This window comes from Ornithodoros turicata, chromosome 4 (genome assembly GCF_037126465.1).
Source record: "Ornithodoros turicata isolate Travis chromosome 4, ASM3712646v1, whole genome shotgun sequence".
Lineage (NCBI taxonomy): Eukaryota > Metazoa > Arthropoda > Arachnida > Ixodida > Argasidae > Ornithodoros > Ornithodoros turicata.
This window is the reverse complement of record NC_088204.1, coordinates 10297510-10311354: the sequence shown is the minus strand read 5'-3', so window position 1 is coordinate 10311354 and position 13845 is coordinate 10297510. Positions and strand designations below refer to the sequence as shown.

Sequence of the window (13845 nt, the reverse complement as noted above, 5' to 3'; positions counted from 1 at the left end):
CAGTTAAAGGTTTAGCACAGAAAGTTGGGTTACCTGGTTGCAGTTCATTCACCGCACAAGCTCAACTTGAGATTGTTCGCTGTTGTTGTGTTCCCGCTCCTCGTTTAGAAAGAATATGGTTTAAGGTTGTGTGCGGTGTGTGATCATGTGACCTCGCAGCCGCGCTTTTGGAACGCTTCGCGCTTCTTGGGACCAGCGAACTGTTCCTGTTGACGAAAGCAACGATGTTGAGTGGATGTCTCCATTGGATTTGCTCGTTTGGTAGGGTTAGGACTCGAAAGGGTGTGAGAAAGAAAGAGAGGCTCCAACACACTCAAGCCTCAATGTTCGAATGGTTGCAATGTCACGACGGTATATGTTATGGACCACAAGAGTAACTTATAAACACACATGAGCTTACTCTCATTCATTCAAACAGAATGATGAATACAGCAGCGGCTTGTACATGGCTGACTTTGTCAATGACTACATTTCACACGGGGCTCGTAAACTTGACGAAATGTTATCACGACTCTCATCAGTTCGTACACTACAACAGCGCGACTTGTGCTATGGGCGCACTTGTTGGCAGTAGTGACACTTATCAATTTTTGTATTCAGTTGAGTGCTCTGTTTGCGTTCACATTTATTTTATAAATTCACGAGAAAATCTCAGAAAAACCTGTCACAAATCGTAAACCAACAGATGAATCTGAAAGAAAGAAAAAAGAAGAAGAAGGGGATAGCATCGAGGGACGGGTACAACCATTTCGCTACACACTTATACACTGCTGGTCCTCTTCAAATGTCACAAGTGTACAAGACTACAGTTAATCGTAAAATCGACATAAAAGGATGATCAAGTAGTAGGACATTCGTGACACCCGGACTGCAGCTATCATGTCCACGCGACAACATTCTCAGGTACATTGTCTCATAGGGACGTATGTTAGAAGCCACTGTCCAATGCAGTGACGGAGATGAAAGTGACATCATGGCGGAATAAAAGGATGCCACAATGTGTCATAAAATAGCGCTCAAAAGAGAGTTATATTAAAAGTTTATCTGCCTAATAAAAACAAATGCCCGGCTCAACACCGTTTCAAAGGACGATAACTCGATGGCATGAACACAAAGTATGTACAACACACCTACGCAGGTTCTCAATGTATCCAACGCGCACAGACACGTATTTTAACTTACAATGTTTAAAAACAACGTTTCCCTCAAAAAAGTCTTACAATGCTGTACAAAACAAACTATTTCGGACAGATACCTTTAATACAAAAGTTTGGCTGTCGTGCTTGGTGTGTCTGGTGTGTCTGCCTGTGTGCGGGTTTTATGGAACCGTTCCTGGCCAGGCGCTAGAGGGACTTGACTTTCGCAAAACAATGAAAACCAGAAAGACATTGGCTCGACCGTCCACAGAACACAGAGCACGGGACAGTGAGATGTACTTATATGTCAGAAATACAACCGGCCTTTTGTTGAATAGTAACTCTAAAGCCGAGTGAAGTCTGCCTGTATCGCTACGCGTTCATACATTGCGGTGGTGCAGAAGCAACCACTCATGAAATATCCAAGTCCTTGATGCGTTCTACGGCATACCGTTGGATCAAAGCACACGCAGTTGTCTTCTGAATGTTTCATGAACATCATTCTACACAGCACGTGCGCATGAAGGAATACCTCCTATCTGTAGTTGCGCTACATGCGCTACATTTCTGCAAATGTTCTAGCGTTGCACTGTACCGTACAGAAGCATCCGTGCACGGCCGAGTCCAATATCCTCTCCAAAGCGATGCTTCGTAGCGTTTTGTCTTGAAGTTGAAAAAAATAAATAAATAAAAGAAAGATAAAGATAAAAGAAAGCTTTTGCAGAAGACTCAGCCCTCTCGTCTGTGGCGATCCTAGCTGATATCTTTCGAACTTTCCGGAAGGTCACCATATCCTCGTAGAGAACTGAAACAGGCACATCGCCATCTGTTCAACTAGGTTCTTACGTCATATCGGCGAAGAGGGGAAATTTCAGTTCATGTACTCTCACCACTCATGACGCTTCAACTAGAAGACAATAGGGACGTTGCTGGTCGCCTTCGGCAGATTGGCTCGGCAGGTCGGTTTCCTGTATACAACAGTACACAAGTAAAGTTATACTTTGGAGATGTAACGACGCGATAAAACAGCACATTGAGTGTCTGAAGATCACTCTAGAGCTACACAGGTACGTGTTCCTATGCCACGGCGTCACTTGAACCGAAAAAGATATCCCGTTGCAGCAGATGAGGTCTGCGAAAAACTTGTATCAGTTACAGTGCGTTAACTTGTTTCTTGCAGATCTTAAATGGGTTGTGACAGATTATTGTGGTGGCGCCGTAGTCGCGAAGAGACCTCTCCACAGTTTAACACGGGTTACTGTGACGTCACAGAGGATAGCACCGTAGATTAGCGGAATTCTCGTCGGCAGAGCCTAGTTGAGCACTTAAACTCTACACCCGCCCCTAGGGTAGGTAGAATTGGTGTGATAGAAGTGCTGGTTCGTCCGCCCATGAGCGAAGTGCTGTGCTTCAAGGGCAGGAAATAGAAGACATTTCCTTTCATTGTCTGGCAGAGGCAATAGATACAGGACAGAACTGAGAAGACTCTTAGACCTGCTCTATGGTACATTCTTGCGAGTGAGAATAGAAAATGAAGTCACTGCGCTGTTCCTGTCTTCTGTGGGGCGTGGCGGCTTTGTCTTTGCACGGTGAGCAGTGCAGGCCACAGTTTGTCGCTTCAACCAAGGAGTTGTCGTCAAAGTCGCTACATGCAGTTAGAAGGTCGTCAAAGTCGCTACATGCAGTTAGAAGGTCGTCATCACCAAGATGGCACTGGGCAATTGACACGCCATCTTAGCACCATGAGTTTGGTGTGCGTCACACGAAATGCCTCATGCTTTGAAGAACTAATTGGTGCACATGAGGCCCTTCCCTCTGTGCCGTCACCGCAACAAGGATCCGCCATATACTCCAAGTGAAATAAGGGGTTCGTGAAGATCCGTGAAGACTATCGCAGAGTTGCGGTACTTGAGGCGAGGCTTCCCCTCCTTCGAGGTGCTTTGAGAACGTCCGGCACAACAAAGACGAAAACTTAAATGGGTCAGAACTCTGTTCTAAGACCACGCAAGGGCCCGTCCGCAAACAACAAACTGCCACAACCCTCCTAAAGAGTATGGTTGAAATCACCTGCAAAAGTGATTTCCAGAAGCGCAGTGGAGCGATATCGTGCGCACACGCCTAGAGGAAATCGTATCTTCCTGTCTTGGACAGCATTACGGCCAGCATTGGCGACAAATCCGGCTGAATTCCTCGTTTACCCGACATGGTCTTCTTCACCTGAACATGAAAGAAGAACTTGATCACCCGACATAGAAGCAATGCTAAGGTTTCGCTCGGATCACTTTTAAATGGGAGTGTCCTGCGAAGTCCAGCGTATGGAACGCACGTCTGGAAGCCCAGCTCTGGACTGGGAGCCCGTGCGTCACATGACGTAAGTAGAACGGCTTACACTGGCTGTACGGGTGTGGTTAAGAGTACACCGTCTGGACGGTTGCGGCCGAAAACAGCCCAGGAGAGCGTCACGGAAGCTGCTTCTGAAACTCTTGGACATGAAGCCGTAGACAAGAGGATTGACGCAGCTGTTCATGTAGGAGAGCAGGTGAAAGGTGGTGCGCATCGGTTTCAAGTAGTCGTAGTTGAGAGTGGCGACGGCTCCGAACGCTGTGAGCACGTTGAGGACCAGAATGGGAGCCCAGCAAATGACAAACAGCACCACAACGAAGATCAGCATCTTGATGACCTGGGTGGGAACAAAAGAGTCGCTGGTAAGTGAAAGTGAACGTTACGGTGATTGTCGCCATTTTTTATGTCGTTGGTGTAGAGTGGGTAGATTACTCATAGCTATGTCGAACGACGTAACACCGTACTGACATCGTACATTACGTACAACGCGTCTGTGTGAGTGTCAAGGCGACCGTCGATGAAGACGATGGTGGTGCCAGAAGTGAGAGACGAGACCACAACCACCAGGCGTTGTGTGTATGGCCACGTTATTGCTTCCTTGCACCTTTTCCAGCTAACCACGTGCAAGAACACGCAAAATGTTCACCTGTTTTACTGTGTCTTCGTCAGAACGAATAGGCCTCGGCATCCTCTGTTCTCCATTACTTGGCGTCGCAGTGGTCTTCTTCTTCTCGGTCATTTCCGTGGAGATTCTGAAAGAAATGACGGTGTACACGTCAATACGCCGTTGGATGTCGGAGGCAAAGGGCAACATGAAACAATAGCACACGACGTTGGGCGCATTCGTTTATTGGACTCTAGCAACTCGAGAATCTAAAGAGTCGCCTCTTGTAACGTCACATAAACAAAGATATAGGGTGCCAAATACGCCTTCTGGTGATGGTGAAGCTGCTAGCCTTCCTCCTTCGCCGCGTGAACACATGGTGATGGTGGGGATGGACACACATATTCGGGATGACGTCGGCTGCAGCCAATCTCCGCAGATGACTTCAAACCCAAGCTCTCTGTGGCCACAAGTGACCGCACATGCGGCTCGTCTGATTGGCAGACTCTTAATGACCAGCAGCGTTTAAGCAATGAGGCTTTGTTTCTAGGTGGTGTTGCCTCACGGCGGGCAAAACTGCCACGGCGCATCTCTCGCGACGTCATGTCCATGATCATGACCTCCGTTCTAGAATGGAGAGTTAAAGTCGAGCACTGCAAGGACCTGGCTTTACCGGCCCGACCCGTTCCCGAAGCCTTATCCGACCCTGGCCCGAACCGGCTCCCACAATCTCAATCCGGCCCGGCCTGTACCAGAGGCGACGGGAGGCTTACCCGATCCTAGCCGGGCCCGGCTGCCAAAAACTCAGCCCGGGCCGCAGTTGAATGGGCAGATTTATAATGTGATCCGTCGAACACATTCAATCTGGTCGGTAAGAGACTCACAATACAAGGAAAGTCACACACACCTCGAACAAGCAAGCGTGCAGCCCCCGATGCGATTCGTGCCCTGGAGACGAGACATGAAGCCGGCCGAACAAACCACTATCACACCGACTTGCGCATATATTATACCACGGACCGTCGATATTATCTCAGAATGAACCAGGCCACTGACACGTCCTTGTACTGACGCCCCAAGTACTTGTGTGGAACAGAAAGGTCTATTTACTCACATGGATCCGGTAGTCATGTTGGCCCTCTCGCGGACAACGAGCCACAGCTGAAAGCAGATCTTGGAGTAGGTGTAACCCATGACGAACGTGGGCACACACAACACCAGGATAAGCATATAGATCTCGAAGGACCGCCACGTTGTTGGATTGCTCTCGTCTCGAATGCACCAAAACGCTGCTCGCTTGATACCAACTTGCTCATGCGCCTGCACCGGTGCAAGTACATTGTTATGTGAGAGGAGCTGTAGCCTGTAACACACTCTTGCAGGAACGCCAAATAGTCTTCCCGAAAACAAACAGGAAGAAGAAAGAAATAGGACAACAGATACAAATAGGCAATGACGGCCAGGTGTTTGCGTGAACAAGGCACCCCTCCCACTGACCACAGGTAGAAGCGCTTACACCCCACATAGCACTTGAGTTTCACCTTCACCGGACTCACGGGGCAGACTAGAACCTGTAACAGGGGCGGGCGCGCATAGGGCATAAAAATTCGTAAAATATGCACGAAGGTAACCGTATTTTAACGAAGAGGACCGTCGTGAGTATTAAAAACTACAAGCTGTAACTCTTTAAATGGAAAACGCGGAGGGAACTCCGAAGAGCTTTCCGATGGTTGGGGAGCTTCAGCTTCCAAAGAGTGTCATTAAGCTCCCCTTGTTGAAAACTCTAGGAAAAAGGTCTTACCTGAACGAAAATGATGGGTAATGCTGTGAGAAAGGCTGCGAGCCATATGAAGACGATCACTCTTCGCGCTTGGCTGAAGGTACAGAGGTACCTGGACCGTACGGGGTGGATGACTGCGTAGTACCTACGGTGGAACGGTCCTGTGAGCGTTGCATTTCGTGTACCAAGGAGACTGCTTTTGTCGAGATTACTCAACTCTCACTGGGGGGGGGGGGGGGATATATTTATTAGACAAAAAAAAAAAAGACGGGGGAAAGGTCAGCCAAACGAGACGTCGGCTTGCTATTCCAGAAATAAATAAATAAAGAAAAGAAAAAGAATTAGGAAATAAAGGATAAACTAACAAATGATGAAAGAAGGGTGAGGTAGATTAAAGACAAAGATGACAAAAAAAAAGATGACTAACAATCGCTGAAAGAATGATGAGATAGATCACAGAAGATGACTTTAAAAGGAAAGCATGAGGTTAATGCGTGAGGTTAATGCGTTAACCAGGTGGAGATGCTCTACCCAGAATTGAGATATTTTCTTTTAAATGTGTAATGGCGCCGCGGAGCAACTGAAGCTATGAGCGGCGTTGAGGCGTGGGCATATGGTGAGAGGACAACAGAGAGGAGCGAGAGGCAGGGGTGTTAGTTTGCGTCCTCGGCCGACTTCGTGGGGACAGTGCCGACATCAGTCTCGAAAGTGTGCCAGAAAACCCAGGGAAAGCCTCAGACAGCACAGCCGGTGGTAGGTTTCGAACCCACCCACTCTCAGTATTTACCGTGGCCTTGGAGCTGACAACAGATTACATGGAGCCTGAGGTACTTTGTGATGTGTAAGACGTGTCAAATTTTGCGTCAGTGCCAGCTGTGATCTTTCGTGGGTGAGGTCAAGAAGCGACAGTAAACACGTGCTTACCTCTCTATGCTGAGGAATGTTAGATTAAGCACGGAGCAAATCATGGAAACGTGTTGGATGTAGAGGATGAACTTGCAGCCAAACTCTCCTAGCGTCCACGTGTACGAAAAAAGTTGGCCAAACTGCAAGAAACAAAAGTAGAGAAGTCATAAGACAAAGAAGACAAATTGCCGAAGCAGGGAACCGCATGAGGACAGCGCAAAGCCCTAGGGGCTTAAAAGACATCGCAGGAGGCAAAAATACCGGAGCGAATCGAATGCAGTAAATAATTACAGAGGTTTCACTGCCTTTTTCTTTTTGCGGAAAATGAGACAATGGTCTGTATGGAGAGAAACGCCGGAGCAGCTTGTTTACTTCTGTACGATGGATGGGTGCCGTCAACGTAGCAGACGATAGTCCTGTTGCCACTTACGGTGCAACGGCTGGACAAATCTGTGCATCGTTGCCAGCAACTCTTTTTGTTTAAATTTAGATTTGCCATCGCCACTTATGAGGACAAAAAAAAAAAAAAAAAGAGAGAAAGAAAGAGAAAGACGCAAGAAAAAACTTTCTTAAGGAAGTATATAAAACGCTTGTTTCTCTGAGGTTGACCACAGGACGTTACTTAAGCCTTATAGAACACCCCTGAGCACGGCGTGAAAGTTTTTATCAGCAAATCCTGGACAATATCCCCTTTCTTAGACAACATAGTATAACGTTCGAAAAGATGTAATCTAGTAACAAAATGTAGAAGCTGCGCGGGGACCACAAGCCTCACAAAAATTTATTAGTTGACGTCTCCAGCTCCAGTACAAGTGCCTTGTTGACAACGGAAGGTTGTCAACAGGGGAGGGACGCTATCGTGACGTACACAGACCCGAGGTAGAGCAGTAACATAGGCCGAGGACAGGACGAAACGTAAAGCGCTTGTGTACACGCTGAGCTCCACTCTATGGTTCTTGAGGTTCCGTTCAGCACGTTTAGCGCTCGAAATCTTGTGCTTCTTTTCTGTCTCGAACGAAGTTCCCACAACTGAATCCCAAACGTCAACAAACAAGCCTCTACTTCCAACGCTCCGGAGATTTCCAGTTTTACCCAAAACAAACAAACAAGCAACAACAACAACAAAAAAAAAAAAAAGACCATTGGATGACATTCAAACATCACCATGTTTTTTTTTCCCCATGAAGTGTTATCATTTACCATTTGCCTTTTGATGCAGAATTTACGCATTGTCGATCCTTTCCGACTGTACCTAGACGGTACCTAGAACAAGTACCGTTGCAGACTTTTGTGTTCTGTACAGATTAATATAGGCATCGAGGGAAACAAAATGGCTGAATCTTTTGGCACCGCGTGCCAAACGAGGTTAAGTGCTCTATCCTTATTGGGCCATCGTTGGCAGTAAACGTATTGGTCACGTGGTTCTATAAAGCTACGGACGGACCAACCCGGCGGCCATGTACAATTATCGCCTAAGAATCACGAGCTAATCAGAAACATGCGTCTATATACCAGACACATGTGATTGGTACGTAGGCATCAGAAAACTGGTGAGTGGCCCTGGGCCAGCCAAGGGTCATAACTCCAAACCCACTTCCTTGCGGAAGAGAAAAATGGGGCAAGCCGCGAGCGGAAGATGAAATGAGAATAGCGTGAGGTAAGTGATGTCTTGCAGGATTGATGACCTTATAAGGGAAGAAGAGACATGCCGTAATCGAGATGTCACGATGAAGATCCCCAGAAGAGTAACGCGCGGGATGGAGAACCCAGCCTCCCACGCTGATCCTCGACTTTGTATCAAGTTCTTTTTATTTTTTTTCCTGTTTAGTCTAACGGTGAAACCTGCAGGTACGGGTGCGCGCTATGCTTTGCTGAAGTATATTTTAACCGCAAAAAAAAAAAAAGAAAGAAAGAAAGAAAGAAAACAATGGACATAAGAGAAGGAAGAGGATTGGAAGAGTGGGCATAGCAGTCGTTGCAGTATGCAGTACATCTTGCCAAATAATACATATGGAATATGTGAAATAGTAATATGGGTCGAACCGGAATAAAAGTGAACCCCGCCCGCAACTTACGTATCGTAGAAGAGGGGAAAAAAAAGTCCTACACAAAAAGAAGCGACCATACCTCGATAACAAATACCATCCAGAATGCGACAGACTCACCGGAGAAGCGCAGTCAACAATATATGATACAAGACGAGTAGCTCTTTCTGCTAGTGACCGGGTGGGTGTTGGCATTTTCTGGTATACAATTTTCTAAACAAAGATATTCAGCCTGTATTCCGGTTTATGAGCTGTGTTGTGCTCTGGGATACGATGTCCTTGGATAGGACTGCAATGTAGCCGTTGACCAATGGAAAAACTTTTACTAACGATTCGGTTATTGCTTCCAGAACGCCCGAGTTTTGTTGATGGGCTCTGCTTTGCATGTGTCGCTGGCGAAGCCACTCGTAACGATCGGTGTTTACAGACAGCTCGAGAAAGCTACTTGAGCGGTTATAGCCTGCAGTAGTTCATGGATTCAATCTCAACTCGGACATTTCGCCGCTACATGTTATCAAGCGTGAGTTCGTGGCAATGAAAAGAAATGCGCGTAAAAATAAATAGGCGCGCAGGCACCTGTCACTCTTTGAAGAAGGCAAAGCGAAATTAGTTTTGCCACTGAAACGATCTGAGTCAAAGTCAAATTTATCCTTTTTCGTATTTTGCACTGCCCACGATTGATTCAATGTCAAAAAGTCCGACTTCTTTGTCGGCAGCAACGCTTACGTTTAAGCCAAACGGGAAATAGCTCCCAATTTCATCTGAGTCGGACGAAATTGGGAACCGGACGAAATTGGGAAATTGCATTCCCCCCGTTACTTTTAGCAGACACGGTGCTGCAGTTCAAGATGTTATCGGACCACCAAATGCAACAGTGAAGCATAATGTCATCTGTGAGAAGAGCGGTTAAATATTCGTGTAAATGGGATACAACGCGTACTTCAGCTATACCAATTCGTTCCAAATATGCAGCTAGTAAGCCAAAGCCTTAACGTGTGAAGCAAACAGAACGATGCAGATGACGCGCACTCTTAGACGAGATTGGGTCGTCATGGGTCGTTACTGATCAAGCTGCCTCGGTTTTTGTTTTCATTCGTCTGAATGCCAATCTCGCACAAATGAAACCGCGGTTTGAACAATGTCAACTCATTCCTTTTGATCCGACGCTTATGTGATCAATCATAATCATTTCATGAAGAACGGAAACAGTTCGAGTAAGCGTCTCTCAAATAGTTGTCTATCCAATTTCCCTCCGCTAGCATTGACAAATATCTTGCAGAGACATCGAATACAAATTTCGAAACAACACAAGTCGCATACTTCATTTCGACACAGACAATTCTCTTTTGCGTGCAGATATCATGCACACAATGAAGAAGAGAATCGACAAAGCCAAAGCAAATATCTGCTGTCGCGAAGCCGACGACATACGCTATAACATATTGCACGCTATAGCACAGCGTGTGCAATGTGTACACGACTGATTTCCCGCCTGAACGGAAAGTAAAGGGCGCGGGTGAGGAGGAAGATGCGATTCCTTGGAAAATGATTCGTTATGAATTCGTTTCTTGTGCGCTGTTCCTTTCAATACGCTATGAACGGAATTCGAAGAAGGAGATGATACACACTGATGCCGAGGAGCAACATAAAAAGCCTCTTTCTTTAAAAGGGGGCGGAAGAGAGAAAGGGGCAGTGAAAGCAGCGCAAAATAAAAAGAAGGATTGAAAACGCTGTAACTGTTCAAAATTCCGGCAGTTATCGGAGAACAGGAAGTATTGGCAATGATATTTTGATGTCTCTTTCGCAAGAAAGTAGGAGGAACGCGGCCTTTGCAGTTTCGAAAACGTAATTGAAATTCCGCATGAGGCTGTGAGAAAGGACGACAGCATCGCAGAGTCTCTCTCTCTCTCTCTCTTTTGTTCTTTCACGCATGGAATTAAGTTTTTCATTGTGATATTCGATAGCTGAATACACAACGGCTTATTCATTTTCATTCGAACATCTTTAGCGTTAGAAACATCAAGAAAAATCTAACTGCACAATTCATTAGTATAACCGCAGTTTCTCATCCTCGGTTTTTCAAACACGTACGAAATAAAATCGCGGGATATTCGATCAGAAAAAATCTAACGAAAAATAAAATGTTGCTACACTTTCGAAACGTAATTTTCCCAACTTTCTACTCGATATTGTACGAAATCCCATCATGACCTCTCCTTCATTTATTGTTGTTGTTGTACGAAATATTGTGGTATCGTGATAATATTATGGTATTGCTGTTTTCCCTTTACTTTTTTTTGTGCTCAGTGCTTTTTTTCTTTGTGTTGTATCTTTTGTGCAGCGCCGTACTTAAGCCTAGTGCCGGCCATATCAATAAATAACTATTCTTACGGTCATGACAATGCTATCAACATTCCCAACGTTCATATTGCGCGCAAGCACAGAAGTCCTGCGTGGATGACGACCGACAGTGTCATCGTCCTCTAAGGTCTGTTCGCTTCCTAAGAGCAATCAGTCAAGCTACAGAAGCTCAAAATCTGACAGGTGAAGGAAAGCAAGCTTCTCAAGATAATGTTACGTTTATGAGAACAGCTTATTCAAAAGGGAATGCGCGCCACGATGATATTCGACGAAAGGGGGCCTCTGTAAACACCAATAAACCCCGGAATCATTGTAAATTTTAACGATACATAATCATGTCTTGTAAAAAGCTGGAACCCGCATTCTTTCGATGGTTGAGTGAACTTTTAGAGAAGATAGAGCGCGTGGTGCAGAGATGTGCCTTAGTCCAGTTCGCACTACTGAGTTCCAATGCGTTCCAATAAGTTCCAATGTGTGATTTTTCAGTTTTAGTTTTGTCTTCTTCCTTTCCTTTTCCTTTCTTCTTAGTCTTTCCTTTCCCTTTTCTTTTCTTCTTTGCTTTTTCTTTTCCTTCTCTTTGCCTTTCTTCTGTGCCTTTTCCTTTCTCCTTTTCTTTTCTTCTTTATTCTCCATTTCTTTTCTTCCCCATTTTCCTTTTTTTTTGAATAGCAAGCCGACCTCTGCCTGGCTGACCTTTACTTGTGTTTTTTATTAATAAACATATCCCCCCCCCCAATGCACCATATGACCGACAACTCTACGGTCATATGAGGAAGACGACGACGTGGATATTCCTTTCGAGTGTGTTGAGGAACACGACAACGAAGAAGAAGAAGAAGCATAACCTAGTACATCATATTTTGACGTAAGACGATGTACCGCTGAAATGCCTGAAATATGCATATGGTTGGCATCCTTCGTGAAATGTTGACCATAGGATATAATAAGGACGTTTCTTTACGTATGCCAAGAAGTCTGCGGTAATGAATCACGAGCGGTGGTGTTAGCCTAGCGACTCCGCCTTCTTGCAAACGGAAGTGCCTGATGTAATTTCAATGTCGATCCTCGTCGCCGAGCGTGCGTCTTAGCAAACTGACCGGTATGTTTAAATTCGAGGAGCTATACAATGCTCGACGTTCCAAAAATAGCCAGATGTTTTCGATAACATTCCGGGATTATTGAGCAGCAGCAGCCCGCCATAGCAGCAGTGCTGCAAAGGTTTTCAACACCGCGGCGAGCACACGTCAGAGTCAGTGTTTTCTTGCAGGATCTATTCTTAGACGGCGCTTACCTGCGTAACCGTTTGGAAAACAGCTCAAACGGCTCGGGGGATCCTATTTTACAATATGTCCCAGCGTTGGCGTCAACACACACAGGCCTTGAAATGCTCGATGCCCCACAATGCGTTAGACGGGCACGCGATTAAGCCCGCTGACATGAACAATAAAAGTTTCTCAGCTGGTTATCTTTCTACATGCCCAATGTTCTATGAATCAATTGGGGGGGGCTACGTTTGCTGTGTCTGACCTACTCGATGAGCATCTTGAACAGCCGTGGGACATTTTGTGGAGACAGCCGTGTAGCTGAAACGTAGAAGCCAACGTCGGTTACGCGGTCGATTGGGAAAAGTTCCCCCAAGTCCATACCGTGCCTCATTTTCTTATCCTCTTTTACGTTGGCAGGCGTTTGTCTTGCAGCTCAGAAGCTTCTTGACTTTGACTCAATATCGGGATCCGGGGCACGTCCCGGATATATGTTACTCCTGAGCGCGAAAGTTCTGTCAGTTCTGGTGTTTCCCGTACAATCGGTAGGTTGTTTGTACTACGGATCATTCCAACGCAGCTTCCAGATATTCTTGCTCTTTTTACTTGGAGACTGACAGCACCGCAGAAGCAGCTCTCTCATCGAGGTGACGAACGAGTATTGCATTGCTGAGAGGAGACCGTCGTTCCATTCTTCGAAGTCTAGTGCCACCACTGGCAACCGATGTTCTCAGTCAGAACCGATGTTCTGGACTTCAGTCCTCACTGTGAGTTGACTCAATATTCCGTTTCACCACATTACCGCCAGCAATGGGGTACGGTATCGCCCCTGGCGACGAAACTTCCCACTCATCAGCATTTAAATAAAGTTGTTGTTGCACCTGGAGACTGTTTTACGTCTCCCTGACGTGCTCGCCGGACGCACCAGAACAACAACAACAACAACAACAACAACTTTATTGTGTGTGTGTTTTCCCAGAATATATGCCCATAGCTCTGTAGAAATATAGTTGGTGCCAGCATGGCAGCAACATTTTCTCTCGCGCTTTCCTGTGCCGTAATCTTAGTGATATTTATAGAAATCGCGCTCTTATACAAGTACTTCGTGGCACAATTTTTTACTTAATGAACTTCAGAGTTGCCATATAGACCCAGATGTCATGACAATTGGTGCATTCAGGGCGTTCATCTTTTCGTAAACCTCCTTGTAGGAGGCGATTTAATTACGTAACACTAATACTTTCAATGTAATACCTATAGTGCCCTTTTAATATGTGTGTTGCCAACTTGTTTGAAATGTTCTAGTTGTTGTTGCTGTTGTTATTTGAAATGTAGAAGTGGCTGTGATATTCAGTTTTTTTCTGTTCTATACCTTGGACTTTCATTAATGTAATTGCATGTAACTTTT

General features: G+C 45.7%; 1 protein-coding gene across 7 annotated transcripts in view; it reads right to left on the bottom strand.

Moving 5' to 3' along the window:
• Positions 1-391: 391 nt before the first annotated feature.
• LOC135391005 (QRFP-like peptide receptor) overlaps positions 392-13845 on the bottom strand; it is a 169187-nt gene continuing 155733 nt past the window's right edge. For 4 of the 7 annotated variants that reach the window (XR_010421848.1, XR_010421850.1, XR_010421846.1 and 1 more), the window contains 7 exons: positions 6788-6909; positions 5885-6008; positions 5198-5403; positions 4126-4231; positions 3526-3816; positions 2027-3353; positions 392-1941 (listed from right to left, as the gene is read on the bottom strand). Coding sequence is in view for 1 of the 7 variants with exons in the window: in XM_064621058.1 (XP_064477128.1) it covers positions 3255-3353; positions 3526-3816; positions 4126-4231; positions 5198-5403; positions 5885-6008; positions 6788-6909 (948 nt within the window). In the remaining 6 variants the exon portion in view is untranslated. Of the gene's footprint in view, positions 3354-3525; positions 3817-4125; positions 4232-5197; positions 5404-5884; positions 6009-6787; positions 6910-13845 lie in introns of all 7 variants that reach the window. The other 3 variants (XR_010421849.1, XR_010421847.1, XM_064621058.1) reach the window with 3 other exon arrangements.